At 46.8% G+C, this 23511-nt stretch overlaps 1 protein-coding gene across 1 annotated transcript in view; it reads right to left on the bottom strand.

Annotated features, from left to right (window-relative positions):
* The window catches only part of LOC141131670 (neuronal acetylcholine receptor subunit alpha-3-like), a 64336-nt gene that overhangs the window by 14649 nt on the left and 26176 nt on the right, over positions 1-23511 (bottom strand). The window contains exon 4 of the mRNA XM_073619215.1: positions 10240-10349. Within this exon, the coding sequence (XP_073475316.1) occupies positions 10240-10349 (110 nt within the window). The remainder of the gene's footprint in view (positions 1-10239; positions 10350-23511) is intronic.

The raw sequence follows: 23511 nt of genomic DNA, 5'->3' as shown, positions 1-23511 counted from the left end.
AGCATCCCTGACAGTTGAATATCACTTCGCTGTCTGCTGTCAGGGATGCTGTAGCCAGAACAATAGAGGTAGCATCAGGGCTGGATTAACCCCACTGTTTTTATCATGTGAACAAATGCTGCCCCCTGCCACCACGGGGCCACTGAAGCCCACCACTGCCCTGTGTCCACCGCCAAGAAAATGATTGGTTGCCAGGACCGCTCCTGACAGAGGAGGAGGATGTAACTTTATCCTCTTTGTGCCGCCTCTGAGTGCTCGCGGGTTCTGCCCTGCAGACATTGGAACCAACTGAGGTGAGGGGGACCCGCCAGGACTTACTCACTGGTAAGGGGGGGAGTGGGGGCACAGACTCTGGCAGTGTCTGTGCAGAACTGCAGCAGGCAGGGAGAGAGTCTGTAGTGCAGTCCTTCTCAGTCACACTGTGTGTGTGGGGCAATGGGGAGCAGCTGAGAAATAGGAACCTAGCCTGCTATGCTGGGATTTGTAGTCCCATGGAGGGGAGGACAATGCTCACACATACTGGGGAAGGCATATTGGGTGGTCATATAAAGTCAAAGGCTCTGTGCTGTGAGGGGGCTTCTATGGCTGACCTGACCCCCCTTCTAGAAATACTTATTGTCTGACACACTGGTTTAAAGGGGAACTCTGCAGACTTTGGGGTAAAGGGGAACCCTGATGTAAGTGGGACCTCTGTGAAAATCATAAAGTGCCGCTATTCACTTGAATGGGTCATGGTCAGTGGGTGCTACACCTGCTGAAAGCAACAGGGTATAATTGCAGCTGTGGCATGTGAACATGCCCAGTCACTGCCTCTACAGCTAAAAGGTTGTAGCGGTTGAGGGGTGGTAAAAGCAACACAGAGTTTTAGTGCCCCTTAACCACTAGTGTGAACAATTAAATGTTAAAATTAAAAAATGTTTTAATACATTTGAAAGTGTTTGTTTACATTTATTTAATAGAGTGTGTGTGTTTGTGTGTATATACCGTGTGTATATATATATATATATATATATATATATATATATATATATATATATATATATATATATATACACACACACACACTCATGTGTGTTTCAGCTTTGGGGTGCACACCCTAATGCTATAGGCTGCGCACACCTACTGTATGCTGCCATTAGATAAGAAGTATAAACTCAGCCACCAGGGAATATTCTTCAAGGACAATTGTACTTTTGAAGTAATAGAATAGTAAGAGAAACTGTGAGGGTTTACAGAGTGTTCTGGTACCACCAACACCTAAGGCCCAATTTTCTGCAGAGTATATAGGGTAGGCCGTATAGTATATATACTGCTGTTCAGAGTATATAGGGCCTGGGGGACCCCCATGCCATTTTTTTAATGTGGGTGCGGGGTTCCCCTTAATATCCATACCAGACCCAAAGGACCTGGTAATGGACTGGGGGGGACCCATGTTTTTTTCAATGATTTTCATCTATATTGCTGGGACCTGACAATACATTACAGCCGCAAGTAGTTTTACCCACTTCAGCCCCGGAAGATTTGGCTGCTCAATGACCAGGCCATTTTTTGCGATACGGCACTGAGCCACTTTAACTGACAATTGCGCGGTCGTGCGATGCTGTACTCAAACAAAATTGATGTCCCTTTTTTCCCACAAATAGAGCTTTCTTTTGGTGGTATTTGATCATCTCTGTGGTTTTTATTTCTTGCGCTATAAACAAAAAAAGAGCGACAATTTTGAAAAAACACAATATTTTATTTATAGGTCGATATGTATTCTGCTACATATTTTTGGTAATAAAAAATCGCAATAAGCGTATATTGATTGGTTTGCGCAAAAGTTATAGCGTTTACAAAATAGGGGAAAGATTTATGGCATTTTTGTCATTATTTTTTTTTTTACTAGTAATGGCGGTGATCAGCGATTTTTATCGGGACTGCGACATTATTGCAGACAGATCGAACACTTTTGACACATTTTTGGGACCATTGAACATTATGCAGCGATCAGTGCTATAAAAATTCACTGATTACTGTGTAAATGTCACTGGCGGGAAAGGGGTTAAAACTAGGGGGCGATCAAGGGGTTAACTGTGTTCCCTCCTGTGTGTTCTAACTGTAGGGGGATGGGAGTGACTGGAGGAAATGACAGATCGTTGTTCCTAGCTAGTAGTAACTCACGATCTGTCTCTCCTCTCCTCATAGAACAGGGATTTGTGTGTTTACACACACACGTCCCTGTTCTAGCTCTCGAGGCCATGATCACGCGCGCTCGACGGTCATTGCGCCTGCCGGCCACGCGCATCGGCACCCCTGCGTGGACACCTGCTATCCTGTTTAAAGGGACCAACGTACAGCTAAGACAGTTCGCGGGATTGTGCAGACCTGCCGCAGTATAATGACGGCGGCTGGTCGGCAAGTGATTAAATGACATTTTTTCTTTAGAAATGTCATTTTGCTGTGGTATTGTTCTACAAACAGGAAAAATTAGCAACTTTACAGGCATACTAAGGACACCCCTCAGGCACAATGTTTAAAGGAATATTTAATTTTTATTGTTTCACTTTAAAGCGGTTGTATACCCGCTGAAATTTTATTTTTTATTTTTACCCCTGTAAAGCAAAAGGCATATTGAGCTAGTATGCAACGCATACTAGCTCATTATGATATACTTACCTTAGAACAAGGCGTCGGTATCTTACCTGGTCCACGCCGAGGTAGCTGACATGTTGCCTCGGCGTGTCCTCCGGGTATCGCGGTTCCAGCGCTGTGAGTGGCTGGAGCCGCGATGTCATCACTCCCGCACATGCGCGCGGGAGATTTCTTTCCCGGCAAGGTCCGGCAGTTGCCGGGCCTTCAGCCGAGAATCCCCTGTGCGCATGCGCCGCTGCAGTCAGCGGCTCATAGCAAGAGGAATATCTCCTAAACCGTACAGGTTTAGAAGATATTTTTTTTTACCTACAGGTAAGCCTTATTATAGGCTTACCTGTAGGTAAAAGTTAAAAAAAAAGACTATACAACCGCTTTAAGCATTATTAAAATCACTGCTCCCGAAAAAACGGACGTTTTTAAAACTTTTTTTTGCCCGGGCCCCCAAACACTTTTTATGGCAATAACTTGCATATAAGCCTTTAAAATTAGCAGTTTTGATTTTTCACTTTCGTGTCCCATAGACTTTAACGGTGTTCACGTGTTCAAACAAATTTTTTGCCTGTTCGCATGTTCTGCTGCAAACCGAACGGGGGTTTTCGGCTCATCCCTACTGCCGGACCATTAAACAGGCGCAGCGTGACTCGCATATGTGCAGTGTACACCCGGTTGTAAAAACACAAGCTGTCACAGCCGGGTGCCCACAGTCGATATGCTGGCGCCGAGGAAAGAAGAGAAGAGAGGGTTCAGGTGACCACATTGCTGGATCCTGGGACAGGTGAGTGTGTGTTCAGTTTTTGTAGCTGCTGACTTTTAATATACACAAAAACGACTGGAGCTCCTCTCAGTGTACTGAACAAACTGTCACTGGAACCAATAGTTCTAATGTATTGGTGTTTATATAAGCCCTTTACAAGGAGTAGGACAACTAGGGGCTAAAAGATTATTTATGTCCTTATCTTGCCTGTTAACATTGCTAATCAGAATACCTTTTCATAACACAGTCCAAACTTCCAGAAATGAAGCCTCTTAGTGACATATTTACAAGAGACCCTGTCAACTATTTAATTTTTTTTCAACAGCTTCCAGCTATATAAAGAGTGTATATTTTAAGATCATATAATCAAATATATCCAAAGTAGCATGATGTGCAGGAGGGTCCTTTTCATTGGCAGAGCTTCAGGGCTTGCAATGACGACGCCGCCCATGCGCCCATACTTAATGAACACAGTGAGTGATCCATACCAATCACTCACTGTGTTCATTCATAACTGAAACATAGTAAATTGAGTTTACTATGCTTCATTTGGTGAATAAACAAGGAGACAGCGCAGAGCTCTTCCTGTTTGTTCATTCTGTGCAGCTGAAGAGATGGAGAGTGAAGACTGTGTCCTCAATCTCCTTTCTTTCAGGGCTGTTTAGACCCCTGATATTTCACCTAAACCACCCAGCAGGGCTGTTGAACTTTTAAAAAAAAAATATAAAAAATAAAAATAATTAAATTGTAAAATATAATAAAAATTAAAAAACTACTGACACCGTCCACTGCCCCACTGACACTATCCATTGTTTTACCGACCCTGTCCTCTGCCCTACTGTTAAAGTCCACTGCCATACTGACACCGTCCATCGCGCTACTGACTGACACCTTCCACTGTCCTACTGACACCAACCTCTGCCTTACAAACACCGCCCACTGCACTACTGACACTGTCCACTGCTCTACTAACAGGGCAGGCAGGTGTGTGTGCAAACACACAAATCCCTGTTCTGTGAGGAGAGGAGAGATAGATTGTGTGTTCCTACTAGCTAGGAACAACGATCTGTCATCTCCTCTAGTCAGTCCCATCCCCCTACAGTTAATCCCTTCCCTGCCAGTGACATTTACACAGTAATCAGTGTATTTTTATAGCACTGATCGCTGTATAAATGTCAGTGGTCCCAAAAATGTGTCAAAAGTGTCCGATCTGTCCGCCATAATGTCGCAGTCCAGATAAAAAATTGCTGATCACTGCCATTACTAGTAAAAAAAAAAAATAATAATAATAAAAATGCCATAAATCTTTCCCCTATTTTGTAGACGCTATAACTTTTTGCGGCATAAACTGAGAAAAAAATTAGCTTTTTTTTAAAAGAAATTGGGCATATTTATTATAGCAAAAAGTACAAAATATTGTGTTCTTTTTTTCAAAATTGGTGCTCTTTTTTTGTTTATAGCGCAAAAAATAAAAACCGCAGAGATAATCAAATACCACCAAAAGAAAGCTCTATTTGTGGGAAAAAAAGAGCGTCAATTCTGTTTGGGAACAGTGTTGCACGACCGTGCAATTGTCAGTTAAAGTGACGCATTGCCATATTGCAAAAAATGGTCTGGTCATTGAGCAGCCAAATCTTCGGGGGCTGAAGTGGTTAAAGTGGTTGAAAACCTCAGATATGAAATATGAACAAAGCATTCCCTCTATATAGTATTTACTTTTCTCAAGTAAAAGCACTAAGTGTTATTTTTGTCTACTGCTTTGTTCCTCCCAGTGACAGGGGGGGGACCGCCAACTGATTGACAGCCTCAGCTCTCTTCCTGTGAGCTGTGTGAGGGGGGGGGGGGGGTCCCTTGCAACCAATCAGCTCTCAGAGCTCTCTTCACTGAGCTCAGCAGAGTGTAACTTTGCCCCTTGTTTTCTGAACTCTCAGACGATATATTAGAAATTCTGCACTTTGAATGGCGGTAAAGGAGGGAAGATAAACAGGTACAACTTGTGTACAACTTGTGTAGAAGGATTTATTTAACCTCTGTGTATCACCTGAGGTTGGATAGTCCCTGCACTGGGTATATGTAAGGGTTTACAACCACTTTAAGGCAGGTTAGGTTTATATTTTTACAGTGACATTTGTTTTAATATCTTATTTTAAGTTTTCCTTATTATTTAGTTAGGCCTTGCTAGGTAAATTCCTTTTTTTTTTTTTTAAAAAGTACGCCGAACCCTGGTGATCTTTGATCTCTTTCATGTTCTTTGATTGCCTACCCCTGTTTTACACTGTGTCGCTGAAGAAAAAAAGTGCCTGCCTCGTCACCCTGCATAGGTAATTCAGTAAACTTAGAGAGCCCAGGCCGACTGGGTAGGGGCCTGCCCAGGACTGTCCCGATCCTTCTGAGTTTCCAGGTTCAACTACACAGGGTGGCAGGGCAAGCCCTTTTCCCTAGCGGCACACTTTCTGCTCAGCCCCCCTGCCCAGCCCAGTACAGCCCTTTCCTCTCCTTCCGGCCAGCCCTGCTCAACCGTGCACTCATGGTGCACAAAAACCTAGCTATAATTTGGAGGTCAGTCCTTTCTGTTAGTGTTATTCTGTTAGGTGGAGGGCACAGTGTTGAGTGACAGATCATGAAGGGCTCAATATATAAATAAAGATCTGAAATAACTCTTTAGCCACTTGGAGTATCTTATCGCGCGGTGGAAGTATCTTGACGTACGGATGAAGCAGCTGGTGGTCGTGAGTCGAAAAACTCAACTTTTGCATCAGGGACTACAAGCTTCAAGCTATACCTCTCGTCCTATTTATTACCTTACACTGCTCCTGATCTATGGGGTACTCTTATTTAAATTTCTAATAATTTATAAACATTCACAAAGATGCACATTAAATGAGATTTCGAAACCAAATCCTCTGCTAAGCAGATTACATTCATTTACTCACAGGATTCTTGTAAGTGCCTCTGGTGTCATTAGATGAATTAGAGAAAGAAGGCTGGTTTTGTCCTATAGTTGTGCAGAGGAAGAAGGCTGTATAAAGTCCTTCCTCCACGGTACTTCATCTATGCTTGATAGGCACAGAAGCATCTAATCAGAAATAAAATTTCAGATTCTCTGACAAGTCTATCTTCCCCAACATACAGATCCAGTATCCATTGCATGTCTAACACTGACATCAAAGGTGCTTTACAGTGGAGTATGAAGCTATCCCTGTATCATGATAGAGAATTTCAGTCTGCCCATTTTTTGCAACACAAATAGTGATTTTCCACCGTCTATTAAAAGTGAACCTGTGCCCTAACTATTGATATATAGACAACATAGACAAAGTAATTACATATTATCAATAAAGAGAAAACAAGCTTCAAAACAAACCATCCGTAAACCTCTCTAGCCACATGTACTGTGAATTAATTCATCCCCAAAGAGTACAAAAAAGCCTTTAGTCTAGGTTCACATCTATGCGGTTGAGGTTAATGCGTTTTCAGGCGCGTTTTGCGTTTTTAAACCCACGCTTTTGATGTGTTTTTTCATGCAGTTTTCATGCATTTTGCAGCTTTTTTTTTTCTCTTTAACCACTTACGGACCGCTGATCGTCGTTATACGTCAACACTTTAAAGAGGGTTATCGTTGTTATGGCAGCAGTTAGCTGCCATAACCCCACTTTCCTCTTCTTCAGTGGGCGGTCCGCTTTCAGATAAATGTGGTCTCTGCGGTGGATTCGCCACAAGATCACTTTTATTGTTATAGGGTCCCTGCACCCGCTGCTTACCGGTGCCCTCCGCTGCTTACCAGAGCTGCCGGCGGAGGCGGTTGGGTCCTCTTCCCTGTTAGGTATGGAGCTGACATACCTTTGCAGGGTGGAAGCGACATCAAAATGTTACTTCCACCCATAGCTCTTAAAGAGACTTTTTTTTTTTTCCAAACAACTTTTTTTTTTGCATTTTAGTGTAAATATGAGATCTGAGGTCTTTTTGACCCCAGATCTCATATTTAAGAGGACCTGTCATGCTTTTTTTCAATTACAAGGGATGTTTACATTTCTTGTAATAGGAATAAAAGTGACACATTTTTTAAAAAAGAACAGTGTAAAAATAAAAAATAAAAGGTAAAATAAATAAGAAAAATTTTTTTTTTAACGCACCCTGTCCCACCAAGCTCGCGTGCAGAAGTGAACGCATACGTGAGTAGCGCCCGTATATGAAACCACACATGTGAGGTATCACTGCGATCATTAGAGCCAGAGCAATAATTCTAGCCCTAGACCTAATCTGTTAAGGGCCGTACACACGATCGGACTTTTTGACAACAAACATGCAAATGAGCTGTTTTGGAGCAACATCCGACCGTGTGTACGCTCCATCGGACAAACTTTTTCAGTTTCCATCGGTCTTTTGTTGGCTGTGCGAACGGACAAACTTTACGGCAACAAAAGTCCGATGGAGCAAAGTCCGATCGTGTGTACACAAAGCCAGCGGACTTTTGTACAAACTACAGTACGCAGCCGCGAGAATGTTTCCAGCGCGATCGTATCGCGCTGGTTCTCGACGGCAGAGTACTGTACATCTCGTGCTAGCTGCAATAGGAAAAAAACATTTTCCTACTGCGGCGGGCGCGAGAGGCAATTCCCCTCTGGGGAATACCAATTCTGGTATGGATATTAAGAGGAAACCCCTACGCCGAAAAAACGGCGTGGGGATCCCCCCTAAATCCATACCGGACCCTTATCCGAGCACGCAGCCCGGCCGGTCAGGAAAGGGGGTGGGGACGAGCGAGCGCCCCCCCCCCTGAGCCGTACCAGGCCGCATGCCCTCAACATGGGGGGTTGCTTTGGGGGAAGGGGGCGCCCTGCGGGCCCCCCACCCCAAAGCACCTTGTCCCCATGTTGATGAGGACAAGGGCCTCTTCACGACAACCCTGGCCGTTGGTTGACGGGGTCTGCGGGCGGAGGGATTATCAGAATCCGGGAGCCCCCTTTAATAAGGGGGCCCCCAGATCCCGGCCCCCCACCCTATGTGAATGAGTATGGGGTACATCGTACCCCTACCCATTAACCTAGGGAAAAAAGTGTCAATAAAAAACACAGTACACAGGTTTTTAAAGTAATTTATTAGGCAGCTCCGGGGTCTTCTTCCGACTTCGGGGGTCCTCTTCCGACTTCGGGGGTTTTCTTCCGACTTCGGGGGTCCTCTTCTCACTTCGGGGGTCCTCTTCTGACTTCGGGGGTCTCTCCGGCGTCTTCTGCCAGTGTCCGCATCTTCTGCCGGCTCCACCGATATCTTCTGGCGATCTTTTGCCAGCGGTGGTCCGGACTTCTGGATCGTCTTCTTCCCTCTTCTCTTCCAGAGATGTTGACACGACGCTCTCTCCACCTGGAATGGTCTCTGTGCGCTCCGCAATGGAGTTATATAGGCGGTGACCCCGCCCCCTATGACATCACAGTCCCGGGGCATGCTGGGACTGTGAGGTCATAAGGGGGCGTGGTCATAGGGTAGTCCATAGGTTGGACTTTATGGACTTGTGTCTTTTTTCAACCTCACCTACTATGTAACCGATAAGTCATCAGCTGTTAGCGGGGGGTTCCCTGCTGACAGCTGAATGTAAAAAAAAATAATCGGGAAAAAAATGGTGTGGGGTCCATACCAGACCCTTATCCAAGCATGCAGTCCGGCCCGTCTGTTACACGCAAAACGCAATCTGCTGTGAGAAAAAAGTCCCTGACCCTTTCCAAAAATGCACTAAAAAACGCATAGATGTGAACGTGTATCATAGGAAACTGTGTTAAATGGACTGTAGTGCGTTTCTGCAAACTGCAAAACGCACAAAAAAAACCCACTCCACAATGTCTAGCTACAGAAGTGAATAATTAAACTTTGCACTAGGGCTGTGCCTGCACTGCAGGGATTAATAGCTTGTTTAGTCTGGGGGGAAAAAGAAACAGTTATACTTACCTGATCCTCTGCTCCCCCGGTAGGCAGCGTTCCTCCGGAATCCAGCGGTGAACTGTTCCTCGGTGTCCTCACGTCCAGAGCAGGGCTATGAATCCTACTCTGGACTTGATGATGTCAGGAACCTAGACTAATGGAGCATAAGGGGGAAGAAGCTGTGGGGACTGGTCTAACTGCGGGGAGGAGTGGAGGATTTTTCTCCTAGACATAAACAAGCAATTAACACTTGCAGCATGAACACAGCCCAACTGCAAGGGATAATTTCTTTATTTGCCCGGAGTTGGACTTTAATGTGCATAGTCTGGGCATAGGTTCACTTTAAAAGATCACTGCAAAAATATAAGGATCATGTGACATTCACCATATATATGAAGCTGCTGCTAACAAAGCAAACAGAATATTGGCATGCATTAAAAAGTGGATCAACTCCAAAGATAAAACGATAATTCTCCCGCTCTACAAGACTCTGGTCCGGCCGCACCTAGAGTATGCTGTGCAGTTCTGGGCACCAGTCCTCAGGGAGGATGTACTGGAAATGGAGCGAGTACAAAGAAGGGCAACAAAGCTAATAAAGGGTCTGGAGGATCTTAGTTATGAAGAAAGGTTGCGAGCACTGAACTTATTCTCTCTGGAGAAGAGACGCTTGAGAGGGGATATGATTTCAATATACAAATACCATACTGGTGACCCCACAATAGGGATAAAACCTTTTCCCCGAAGGGAGTTTAATAAGACTCGTGGCCACTCATTAAAATTACAAGAAAAAGAGGTTTAACCTTAAACTGCGTAGAGGGTTCTTTACTGTAAGAGCGGCAAAGATTTCAACCTCACCTAATATGTAACTATGAAATATTTACATAATTATGTGAGTTAATAATTTGCACATATACAACATGAATACAAAAAGTCATTACTTGTTATACAAAACTATATCTGGCCTCCATATACTTGAAGATGGTATTCGTATAAACTCAATTCCTCCATAATGACTTGGCTCCCATTTCAGCTTGTAGTCATTCCATATCTGCAAAATAAAAACAAATGTAAAGCTATGTGTTTTATAAACACCTCCAAAAGCTGAAGTTTATTCTGCTTATATTTTGCCCACCAGCCCCCTGTTAAAATGCTAATGAGGTTTTTAAAATACCTTTCTATTTTCAATACATACTCCATTGACACAGACAGCAGGACTCGGCCCCACCCCCCAGCTCCCACATCATTGGATTTGTGGACAGCAGCGGGAGCCAATGGCTCCCGCTGCTGTCAATCTATCCAATGAGGACCCGAGACACTGGCTGGAGCTGCTGTGCTCATCCCTGTCACTGGAACGATGGGGCTCAGCTAAAAAAAAGGGGGGCTCTGGGGGGCAGCTGCAGCACAGGAGGTTTTCACCTTAATGCATAGAATGCATTAAGGTGAAAAATGTTGAGGGTTTACAACTTCTTTAATGCATTCTCTGCAGTAAGGTAAAAACATCCCACTATCTTTACTAGACCCCTCTATCCTTAAATACTTACCTGGCTTCAAGTCAACACTCCAGCACTGTCTGGGCTACAGCACCACTACCCCCGATTCCTGGTCTCACAGCAGACATTGAGGGCAGGGGAAGCCATGGGCTCCTGTAAAAACTTGCCGTAGCCTGACAGGTGCGTGTTTGCCTGTGACGCTGCCCCCCTTTCATCCATCCTTGCGGCGGGTCCCAGCTCCAGTGAGAGGTTGCTCCATCTGGTGTGTTCTGGACTCTATGAGCGGTTGCTCAGTCTGGTGTGCCCATACACAGTGGGTCCTGGCCCCGGTCTGCAGCCGCTCAGCCTGACGAGTCTTTTACACTGTCCCGGCAGTTAAATCCCAGGCCTCTGGCTCTAATCACGTGCTTTAAAAAAAACAAAAAAAACCCCATTGGAATCCATGGTCCAGCGCCCTACATGTAGATCAGGGGGGCGGACGCATGGACAGGGGGGTGGCACCCGTGCTCCCCCTATGGACGGGGCCGCCACTGCACCGAATACAACAAACGTTAGCAAATTTTAGCAGGATAGTGTAGTCACCCCACAGACAATTGTTATGCTGCTTTTTGTGTATATGTATTGCAGGCCTTTTTGTTTTACAATGCAGACATATTCTCATGTTGTGTAGCAAAACTGTTTATCATTCCAGATAGACTGTTTTGTGCCACTAGACTGAAGCCACTTTGTTGCTAACTGCTTGCCAGCAACATATTTCAGACTATCCCAAAATAGCCGCCATAAATGAAATCTATCAGGTAGCTACAGAATTGAGGTACCAGCCTGGGGAGTATGCATAAGCGTGCGCACCGCATGTGCCTGGGCACACCCTAATCACCCTGTGTGGCGGACTCTTGATAGTTCACCAAAGCCCCCTAACGAGGCTCCTAAAAAAATTGTAAAAAAAAATAATTAAAAAAATAAAATTGTAAAACATAATAAAAAATAAAATAATAAAAGAAAAATTTGACACCGTCGACTGCCCTTCTGGCACCAATCTCTGCCCTAATGACACACCGTCCACTGGTCTACTGACACCGCCACTGATCTACTGACACCGTCAGTATATATACACATGCACGCATATGTGTGTGAGCTTTGGGAGGCACACCCCAATGCATAACTGTGCACACCTATGAGAGTATGTTACATCAATGTTCTACACAGTTTGGGAAAAAAGAGGTCAGTGAGACTGTCCTGGAAGAAGACTTCAGAGAGACTCCCAGCAGAATCCTTCCTTGTCAGATTCCTGTTGTTCAACGCCTAGAGGACAGTGCAGAAAAGCTGTGGCAGATCCAATTTTTATTTTTTTGTCTGCCTGCAGATCCAATTTTTATTTTTTTGTCTGCCTAAGAGAACTGATGAGTGCTGACTGCTGAATTGTATGTCTCACAAGCAAGTTCTTTGTGCTACAGTGACTGTCCATCAGATGTCTAGCATTGCATTGCTCTGCTGCAACACAGCGCTAACACATCTTCCTCTAACTGTTCACCCCATCAAGAGCTAGTGTGAGAGATTGTATTGCATTATCATGGAGAGTTAGCTATATATAGAGGATAAAGAAAGGCAATTGCTTTGCGGTATTTCCTTGAGTAAGTGAATATTATGAGAAAAGACACTTGCTATTTCAGGGTGTAGTACATTTTAGTTACTATTTTGTAGTTACTATTTTGTTACTTTGGAAAGAATATTATTGTGCAGCCTCAATTCAGACTTGTGAGCTCACCAACAGAGAAGTCTGGGACTTATACCGTATTACAGGTAGTTTAGCTAGAAGATGAAGTGAATTGTTTGATTATGCTTGCTACCCTGTTTCCCCGAAAATAAGACCTAGCGTGATTGTCGGTGATGGCTGCAATATAAGCCCTACCCCCCAAATAAGCCCTACCCTGTTTCCTCGAAAATAAGCCCTACTCTGTTTCCTCGAAAATAAGCCCTACCCTGAAAATAAGGCCTACAAGGACTTTAACTATGGCTTATTTGGGGGGTAGGGCCTATATTGCAGCCATCACCGACAATCACGCTAGGTCTTATTTTTGGGGAAACAGGGTATGTTCCAATGCTAAAACTGTGATTTAATTTGTAGGTATTGCTTTTGTTGCTCTGTTTGCTTTAATCATTTCTCTTATTTTTAACACGCAGACACCACTAACAGCTGGTTTTGTACGTTTGCCCACTGATAAAGAAACGATCAGTCTATAATTTTAATGGTAGGTTTCAGGGCCGTCTTACTAGCAACATGGGCCCCTGGGCAAAGTAATGCTCTGGGGCCCCTACAATGAAGACAGCGCAGGCAAACAGACATCAAGTAGGTAGGAGGCAGACAAGCAGAGCTTCCCCTTTTGGGTGGAGCTCCGCATTAACTAACAATCATTCTGTACAGCAAAGAAACAGTGGGAAAATACTACATACATAAAGTAACAAAGCTGTCCTGTGCATATAATATATCTGCTAGATTGATGCCTCCCCAGCACTCTGACCGCTCGGCTCTACACCCCAGATTTCCCCCCAGCACTCTGACCCCTCTACACCCCAGATACCCCCCAGCACTATGACTCCTCTACTTCCCCAGATATCCCCCCAGCACTCTGACCCCTCTACACCCCAGATACCCACCCAGCACTATGACCCCTCTACTTCCCAGATATCCCCCCCAGCACTCTGACCCCTCTACATCCCAGATATCCCCCCATCACTCTGACCCCTCTACACCCCAGATATCCCCCCAGCACTCTGACCCCTCTACACCCCAGATATCCCCCCAGCACTCTGACCCCTCTACATCCCAGATATCCCCCCAGCACTCTGACCCCTCTACACCCCAGATATCCCCCCAGCACTCTGACCCCTCTACACCCCAGATATCCCCCCAGCACTCTGACCCCTCTACACCCCAGATATCCCCCCAGCGCTCTGACCCCTCTACATCCCAGATATCCCCCCAGCACTCTGACCCCTCTACATCCCAGATATCCCCCCAGAACTCTCACCCCTCTACATCCCAGATATCCCCCCAGCACTCTGACCCCTCTACATCCCAGATATCCTCCAGCACTCTGACCCCTCTACACCCCAGATATCCCCCCAGCACTCTGACCCCTCTACACCCCAGATATCCCCCCAGCACTCTGACCCCTCTACATCCCAGATATCCTCCCAGCACTCTGACCCCTCTACATCCCAGATATCCCCCCAGCACTCTGACCCCTCTACTTCCCAGATATCCCCCCAGCATTCTGACCCCTCTACACCCCAGATATCCCCCCACTCTGACCTCTCTACACCCCAGATATCCCCCCAGCACTCTGACCCCTCTACACCCCAGATATCCCCCCAGCACTCGGACCCCTCTACACCCCAGATATCCCCCCAGCACTCTGACCCCTCTACACCCCAGATATCCCCCCAGCACTCTGACCCCTCTGCATCCCAGATATCCCCCCCAGCACTCTGACCCCTCTACACCCCAGATATCCCCCCAGCACTCTGACCCCTCTACATCCCAGATATCCCCCCAGCACTGTGACCCCTCTACATCCCAGATATCCCCTCAGCACTCTGACCCCTCTACATCCCAGATATCCCCCAGCACTCTGACCCCTCTAAATCCTAGATATTCCCCCCAGCACTGTTACCATATACCATAAGATACCCCTTGTAGTGTGAACCCTCTACATCCCTGATGCCCCCTACACTGTGGCCTCTCTACATCCCGGATACCTCTAGCACTATAGCCACCAAAGCTACCCCAAGCATTGCTACCCCCTATATACCCCAGACCCCACCTCAGGATTGTTTTCCTCCATACACCCTTGATATCCCCCAGCACCATTATTCCATCCATGTAGTACCCCCTTTTCCAGTGGAGATACAGTGCATGTAAATTTTTGGCTATGTGCCCACCTCCAGCACTGGACTCACCTATACCAATCAAGCAGGCAGAAGGAGGGGCGGAGGAGGGAGCATCCCTCCGGGCATTCCAAGCTGTGCAAACAGTGCTGGACAGCTGGGCTCACCATGACGCCATCCACAATGCTACTTCCGCAGGTGGGCTCTCAGTGCTGCTGACTCAGCAGCTCCCACTCTAGCTCCTACCCCGCAGCCTTCGAGTTCTGAGCATTCAAGCTGCATCACTGGCGCTCTGGCCCTGCCCCTCCCTGTTGGCTGTGAAATAATAGGTATCTTTCTGCACAGCAAAGTGAACCGCTGCCAGCCTGCCTCCCCTGTGTATTTATCACTCTCAGTGCCATCACGGTGCCTCCAATTTTGGGGCAGCTTGGGCTCAAGGGCCAGCTGCTTTGGGGAAAGTGCAGGGGCCCCCCATGCAGTTGGGGCCCCTGGGCAGTGCCCAGGTGTGCCCGCTGTGGTAGGTTTATTTTAACAGTGGGAGACAGAATAACAACAAAAATATCCAGAAAAAAGCATTTCAAAAAAGTTATAAATTGATTTGCATTTTAACCACTTAAAGTGGTTGTAAACCCTTACACACCACTTTTACCTACAGGTAAGCCTATAACAAGGCTTACGTATAGGTACCGTAAATATCTCCTAAACTTGCACCATTTAGGAGATATTCACTATAACGGCATGTGCCAATGTCATCGGCACACGCACACTGAAGAAACGTCTCGCTCGTTCTGTTCCTTTAGCTGCTGTGCCGTTACCGGCAGCTCCCTTGGAGTAACGTCATTGCGGCTCCGGCCAATCACAGAGTCTGCGATACCCGAAAATAACTCCGGGAGACATGTCACTGGCCACAGCGGTGTGACGGGACCACTACGGGGACTTCGATTTAAGGTATTAATTTCATAATGAGCTAGTATGCTATGCATACTAGCTCCATTATGCCTTTGTCTTGCAGTTTTTTTTTTTCTTTTTCTTTTTTTCTGTGAGTTTGCAACCACTTTAAGGACCGGAAGGATTTGTCCCCTTAATGATCAGGCTATTTTTTGTGATACGGCACTGCATCGATTTAGCTGACAATGCGCGGTCGAGCAACATTGTACCTGAACAAAATTGATGTTTTTTTTTTCCCCACGAATAGAGCTTTCTTTTGGTGGTATTTGGTCACCTCTGAAGTTTTTGTTTTTTGCGCTATAAACAAAAAAACCTGACAATTTTGAAAAAAAAACCAATATTTTTTACTTTTTGCTATAATAAATATCCGCCCAAAACATGTAGAAAAAAATAAATTTCTTCATTAGTTTAGGCCAATATGTATTCTGCTACATATTTTTGGTAAAAAAAAAAAAATCACAAAAGGTGTATATTGATTGGTGTGCGCAAAAAAGTTATAGCGTCTACAACCTATGGGATAGATTTATGGCATTTTTATTATTATTATTATTTTTTACTATTAATGGCAGTGATCTGTGATTTTTAGTGGCACTGCAACATTGCGGTGGACAGAACGGACACTTTTTTGGGACCATTGACATTTATACAGCGATCAGTGCTAAAAATAGCCACTGATTACTGTATAAATGTCACTGGCAGTGAAGGGGTTAACACTAAGGGGGCAATCAAGGGGTTAAGTGTGTTCCCTTGGAGGTGTTGCTAACTGTAGGGGGGCTGGGCTGACTGGAGGAGAGAGATTGCTGTTCCTAATCACTAGGAACAGACAATCACTCTCAGCTCCCCTGTCAGAACGGGGATCTGTTTGCTTACACTGTTTTGCGAAGGGGTCAAATACTTATTTAACGCATAAAAGGGGGGCTGGGCTGACTGGAGGAGAGAGATTGCTGTTCCTAATCACTAGGCACAAACAATCACTCTCAGCTCCTCTGTCAGAACAGGGATCTGTTTGTTTACACTGTTTTGCGAAGGGGTCAAATACTTATTTAACGCATAAAAATGCAAATCGATGTATAACTTTTTTGAAATGTATTTTCCTGGATATTTTTGTTGTTATTCTGTGTCTCACTGTTAAAATAAACCTACCATTAAAATTACAGACTGATCCTTTCTTTGTCAGTGGGCAAACGTACAAAATCATCAGGGGCTCAAACACTTTTTTCCCTCACTGAATGAGGCTAGGTTCACACTTTTGCAAGCCAAGAAAGGTCACAAAATTGCACTTGTTTCCAACCTGCAAGCAAAAGCTGCTGTTCTTTAGCAGACGTGCGGTGGTGCCATTATTTGTTAATGACACCTCACACATTGGCAAAACACCCGCGCTATTTTAAAAAAAGGTTCTGCGACTTCTTTACCCATGTTTTTCACAAGTACAGCAGCAAATATGCTGTACTAATGAAGTGTGTGCGCAAACACGCCACACAAGTGGGAACATAGCCTAAATTTGCCAATCATTTACACTCGTCACTGTATCATATTTAGGATGTGACATGTTAATTTGTAACAGTCCTCCGCACCTACCACCACAAACCTCCCCCTTCCTTCCCGATCCTGCTCTGTGATGGCGAGTAGGGATCCATTGGGGTCTTTGCAGGCTGCAGTGTAAAAAATAATAAATGCACAATTTTTTTACCTACAAAATCATGTACATTTATTATTATTATTTTTTTTAAAAAAAGCTTGACTAGCATTTAAGCTGACCTACTGACTTCAATTTATTTTGCAGATCACAATAGTCAGTGAAAGGTCAGCATGATGACCAGGTAGCTAACATTTTTGCAAGGAGAAATGATTAATGGCAATTCCCATATTTCTCTTATGACATTTCATTTAAGCCCTCAGCAATGTACTGTCTGCTGTAAAAGAAGATTGTAGTATCAGAAAGGAAATTTCTTTGGACAGCTGTCTTCCTGTAGAGGGAGCTCTAGTACTGAATAACCATTGTACATCTTTCTAAAATATCAGCTTTCCCATAAATTGAGCTGATAATGTTATAATAACATAAATGGAAGCAGCTATAAGAACATTTAACAATTTTGAAAGCAAATTTTTAAAGTGCATGAATAGCTGGAGAAATTTCCCTTAATTTCCCAGAGATGCACATAAAGTAGAACTATAGGCATTTTTGTTTTATTTTTGGATAGAGAAAGGGAGGATTATAACCCTTGTCAGTTTTTTTTTCACCATCTGTGTCCCATTCAGGAGATTTACCATTACTTCCTGTCCCATAGCCAAAGCAGGACATGAGAGGAAATCCCTGCCAATTAAGGGAATTCAGTGGGGCAACCTAGGTCACCATAATTAATGTCCCCATTGAAAGATTCCCCCCCCCCCCCTATTACTATTGTAGGGACAACCCAAAATGTGGGATTTTCTTTTAATTTCACTTTTGATAGTATTGGTAAACAGGACATATTGAGAGGGTGAATCTCCCCAATGGAGGCGGAGGTAGCAATAAAAACCAGACAGATGTTCTAATTCCTCTCTACTGTTTCAAAAAAAAAAGGTTTGCCTTTAATTATACTTTACATTTTTCCCCTTTTTTGCATTGGGCTCATTCACATTACATTTGTTCTGTCAGTTCATGGGCATTGGTATGTAGTTCTGACTCCTTTCAGCCCTGTTTGTCATAGTACCCTACAAGCACTGGGCCTAAAGTGTGTACTGAACTGAATGGCATAGATCACACCTTACAAGAAGTGATTGGCAGAATACTGCACAAAAAAACAGCCTGTGATGAATGCATGCTTACATCAAATGGTGATGTGAAAAAACTTCAGTTAACGTCTGCTGACTTTGTCTTGTTCTGATCTCTGCCATTAGCCCTAACCATTGTAAGATGACCACTGTCTATAGCAGGGAAACTGAATTAAAATTCACAGAGGTCCGATCAGTACAATTTTCTTTCAGCAGAGGTCCTTCAAATCACAGCCTCCTCTTCTCTTATATCACAATACTGTTCTTACATAAGTGTCCTCAGTCTCCCATGCATATCACAATCCCCCCTTTACATCACAGTCCCTCACTTTACATCTCAGGTTCCCCTTCACAGGAGTGTCCACGGCCCCCTTCACACCCCCCTCCCCCAACCTCTTCACTGGAGTGTCCTTGGCCCCTTCACATCCCACCAACCTCTTCACAGGAGTGCCCTCGGCCCCCTTCACAACCCACCAACCTCTTCACAGGAGTGTCCACGGCCCGCTTCACATCCCACCAACCTCTTCACAGGAGTGTCCACGGCCCCCTTCACACCCCCCTCCCCCAACCTCTTCACAGGAGTGTCCTCGGCCCCTTCACATCCCACCAACCTCTTCACAAGTGTGCCCTCGGCCCCCTTCACAACCCACCAACCTCTTCACAGGAGTGTCCTCGGCCCCTTCACATCCCACCAACCTCTTCACAAGTGTGCCCTCGGCCCCCTTCACATCCCATCAACCTCTTCACAGGAGTGCCCTCGGCCCCCTTCACAACCCACCAACCTCTTCACAGGTGTGTCCACGGCCCGCTTCACATCCCACCAACCTCTTCACAGGAGTGTCCACAGCCCCCTTCACACACCCCTCCCCCAACCTCTTCACAGGAGTGTCCTCGGCCCCTTCACATCCCACCAACCTCTTCACAAGTGTGCCCTCGACCCCCTTCACATCCCACCAACCTCTTCACAGGAGTGTCCACGGCCCCCTTCACTCTCCCCTCCCCCAACCTCTTCACAGGAGTATCCTCGGCCCCTTTACATCCCACTAACCTCTTCACAGGAGTGTCCACGGCCCACTTCACATCCCACCAACCTCTTCACAGGAGTGTCCACAGCCCCCTTCACACCCCCCTCCCCCAACCTCTTCACAGGAGTGTCCTCCGCCCCTTCACATCCCACCAACCTCTTCACAAGTGTGCCCTCGGCCCCTTCACATCCCACCAACCTCTTCACAGGAGTGTCCACGGCCCCCTTCACTCTCCCCTCTCCCAACCTCTTCACAGGAGTGTCCTCGGCCCCTTCACATCCCACTAACCTCTTCACAGGAGTGTCCACGGCCCGCTTCACATCCCACCAACCTCTTCACAGGAGTGCCCTCAGCCCCCTTCACATCCCACCAACCTCTTCACAGGAGTGTCCATGGCCCCTTCACACCCCCCTCCCCCAACCTCCTCACAGGAGTGTCCACGGCCCGCTTCACATCCCACCAACCTCTTCACAGGTGTGCCCTTGGCCCCCTTCACAACCCACCAACCTCTTCACAGGAGTGTCCATGGCCCCCTTCACACCCCCCTCCCCCAACCTCTTCACAGGAGTGTCCTCGGCCCCTTCACAACCCACCAACCTCTTCACAGGAGTGTCCACGGCCCGCTTCACATCCCACCAACCTCTTCACAGGCGTGTCCATGGCCCCCTTTACACCCCCCTCCCCCAACCTCTTCACAGGAGTGTCCTCGGCCCCTTCACATGCCACCAACCTCTTCAAAGGAGTGCCCTCGGCCCCCTTCACATCCCACCAACCTCTTCACAGGAGTGTCCTCGGCCCCCTTCACATCCCCCTCCCCCAACCTCCTCACAGGAGTGTCCTCGGCCCCCTTCACATCCCACCAACTTCTTCACAGGAGTGTCCTCGGCCCCCTTCACATCTCCCTCCCCCAACCTCCTCACAGGAGTGTCCTCAGGCCCCCTTCACATCCCATCAACCTCTTCGCAGGAGTGTCCTCTGCCCCCTTCACATCCCCCTCCCCCAACCTCTTCACAGGAGTGTCCTCGGCCCCCTTCACATCCCCCTCCCCCAACCTCTTCACAGGAGTGTCCTCGGACCCTTTCACATCCCCGCCCAACCTCTTCACAGGAGTGCCCTCGGTCCCCTTCACATCCCACCAACCTCTTCGCAGGAGTGTCCTCAGCCCCCTTCACATGCCCCCAACATCCTCTTCACAGGAATGTCCTCGGCCCCCTTCACACCCCCCCAACCTCTTCACAGGAGTGTCCTTGGCCCCCTTTAAATTCCCCCCCAAACTCTTCACAGGAGTGTCCTCAGCTTCTCTTCACATCACCCCAAGCTCGTCACAGTAGTGTTCTGAACCCTCCTTCATTTGCAGCCATATCCTAGCCCCTCTTCACATCACCCCTCTATACAGCCATGTCCACTGCCCCCCTTCAAATCACCACCCCCACAGTCATGTCTTCTGCCCCCTTTGCATCACCCCCCTCACAGTCATGCCTTCTTCCCCTCTTCACATCTCCCCCCACAGCCTTGTTCTCTGCCCCCTTTACATCACCCCCCAAAGCCATGTCTTAGCCCCCTTTATATCCCTCCCACAGTCATGTCTTCTACCCCTTCACATAACACCCCCCCCACAGTCATTTCTTCTGCCCCCCCTTCACATCACCCCCTCATAGCTTTGTCCACTGCAACCTTCATATCACCTCCCCCCTCCACAGCAATGTCCTAGCCCCCCTTCACATCACATTCCCTTCTCTAGCCAGATCATCTGCTCCCCTTTACATCACCCGCCCACCCACAGCCATGTACTCTGCCCACCCACAGCCATGTACTCTGCCCTCCTTCACTTTCCTACCTTACACAGTTATCAAGGACAGAGGTCAGGAGGCACAGCAGCACTGAATGGAGAGCGGGAGTGAGAGCTGTCAGAGTTATTATTTTAAGTTAACCAGCAGGTTGGTTGCTAGGATGCAGATTGGTCCTAGCAATCAATCACCTGCTGGTTAATAAGAAAAGTTAACTCCGGCAGCTCCCGCCCTCCGTCCAGAACTGTACTTCCTCCTACTCTATTGTGAGAATGACAGTGGTGGAGGCTTGGGGAAAGAAGTGGTTCCTTACCCAGTTTGGTTCCAGAGCAATTTTTTTTATCTTTCGCATGTAAAAATCTTAATTTTTGGCAATAAAATTACTTAAACCCCCAGAACATTATATATTTTCTGAAAGCAGAGTCCCTGTAGAATAAAAAGTTGATAGTTGCAAATGTTTGTCTTACATGATTTTTGCGCAACTGTTTATTAAATTAAAATTTTTAGGAAAAAATATAATAAAATGCATTTTAGTGCAAAACCACACTATATAATATCCATTTTTGGTTAAAATATAAAAGATGAGGTTGCATTCAGTAAATAGATACCAAACATTGCATGTCTAAAATGGTGTGCGCCTGCAATATCGCTAAAAACAATGGTGCCCATAGGGGATGCAGTAGAAGCCTTTACTGCTCATCCATTTAGAGTTAGCTAGTAGCTCTTGTGGTAGAATTATTGTTATCACTCTGACATTCGCGGCGATATTTCACACATATGGTGCGACTGCTGTTTACATGCGCGTGCACACCTTGGGGTCACGTTTATGTTTGCGCAGGTGTGTGGGGCTATGGGGGTTTTCGGCATTTTTTTAAAATTATTTTAATATATTTATCTATAATTTTATTTTATTTTTTTATTTTTTATTTTATTTTTATATTTATTTTTACTTGATTGCTATCACAAGGTCTTAATAAACCCCTATGTGACAGCATTGGGCAGGTGACAGGTACTCTTTATGGAGACATTAGGGGTCTAATGTTTCCCCGGCCCTTCTCAATATCTAACCAAGCATAGGCGTCGCCAGGGGGTGGCTATCGAGGCTGGAGCCCTGAATCAGGAGCCCATAGCCCCGAGTCTCTTGCTGCAGGTTCTGGCTCAGTAGGACCTGCAGCAGTGTGATCATCCAGCACAGCCAGGAATTGGTGGACAGGCTGGCTGAATGTACACTGTGCAGTCCGGAAGGAAGACTTCACCTGTAAAATCGAGAGTGTGATGTCGGGTATGGGCGGGACTGCTACCCAGACCCACCCCTCTGTCATCCAACCAGTGCAGAGCCGGTGTTCTGCCGAGAAAGTTCCGCTCGGCGGGTAAGTTCCCCCCTGTACTGCGCATAGCCGAAGCGGAATAGCTGAAAATCAGCTGTACACGGTGCCTGTAAGAGGGCCCCTCGCGGGCTCGCTTCGCTCACCACGCTTCGGGCACGGCCTCGCTTCGCTCGGCTCTTTTAGATTTCCCCTCTAGGTCCACTTGGATGGTGGGGAAGGAACCTGGACCCAGGGCGCAGGCGCCATGTACAGCTGATTGAAGCGTTTGAGCTTCGGCTATCTCCGACGGCTGACAGTAGTCCGTACTGCGCAGGCGCCGCGCCTGCGCAGTACAGGGGGGAACTTATCCGCTGAGGGAACTTTCTCGGCAAGACACCGGCATTCATACATTGCTGGCCGGGACAAAGTTGCAGAGGGTCAGGATCATGGGTGTAGCGTGTGGAGTTGCAACTGTGACCCCGCCCATGCTTCAGGGGTGGGTGTGTGGCTCCCTGTTACATTTGTTTTTATGTCGCTGCTGTGTGTGGGCAGAGGGCTCGCATGAGGGGCCGGTATGTTATAGGACAGACCACTCCCCTCCCCTATACAGGTGCCGTTGGAACGCTGCTGAGTGGAGGAGGCGGGTCATCTGCTAAGGGGCCGTTCTTTTGCTTAGAATGACGCTACCTCCCAACTCCCTGTTCTCCCTATCCATGCACCTCCGTGAGTTGGCCCTGCCCCCTCCGTGAGTTGGCCCCGCCCCTCCACAAGTTGACCCCACCCCCTCCGCGAGTTGGCCCCGTCCCTTTGTTAGCTGGCCCCACCCCCTCCGTGAGTTGGTCCCACCCCCTCCATGAGCTGGTCCCACCCCCTCCTCGCTGGTCTCCTCCCCTCATCTTTCGCTCCAATTCATTCCCTGCTGATCTCTCCTGGACTCGTTTTTTCCCTCTCACCCCCAACCTGTCCTCAGTAATGGGGGGGATCCAGCCGGGGAAGTGCTCTCTAAGCAGG

This window comes from Aquarana catesbeiana, linkage group LG03, assembly GCF_042186555.1.
Source record: "Aquarana catesbeiana isolate 2022-GZ linkage group LG03, ASM4218655v1, whole genome shotgun sequence".
Classification (NCBI taxonomy): domain Eukaryota; kingdom Metazoa; phylum Chordata; class Amphibia; order Anura; family Ranidae; genus Aquarana; species Aquarana catesbeiana.
The sequence above is the reverse complement of the archived record's forward strand: the minus strand, read 5'-3'. Positions and strand labels throughout refer to the sequence as shown.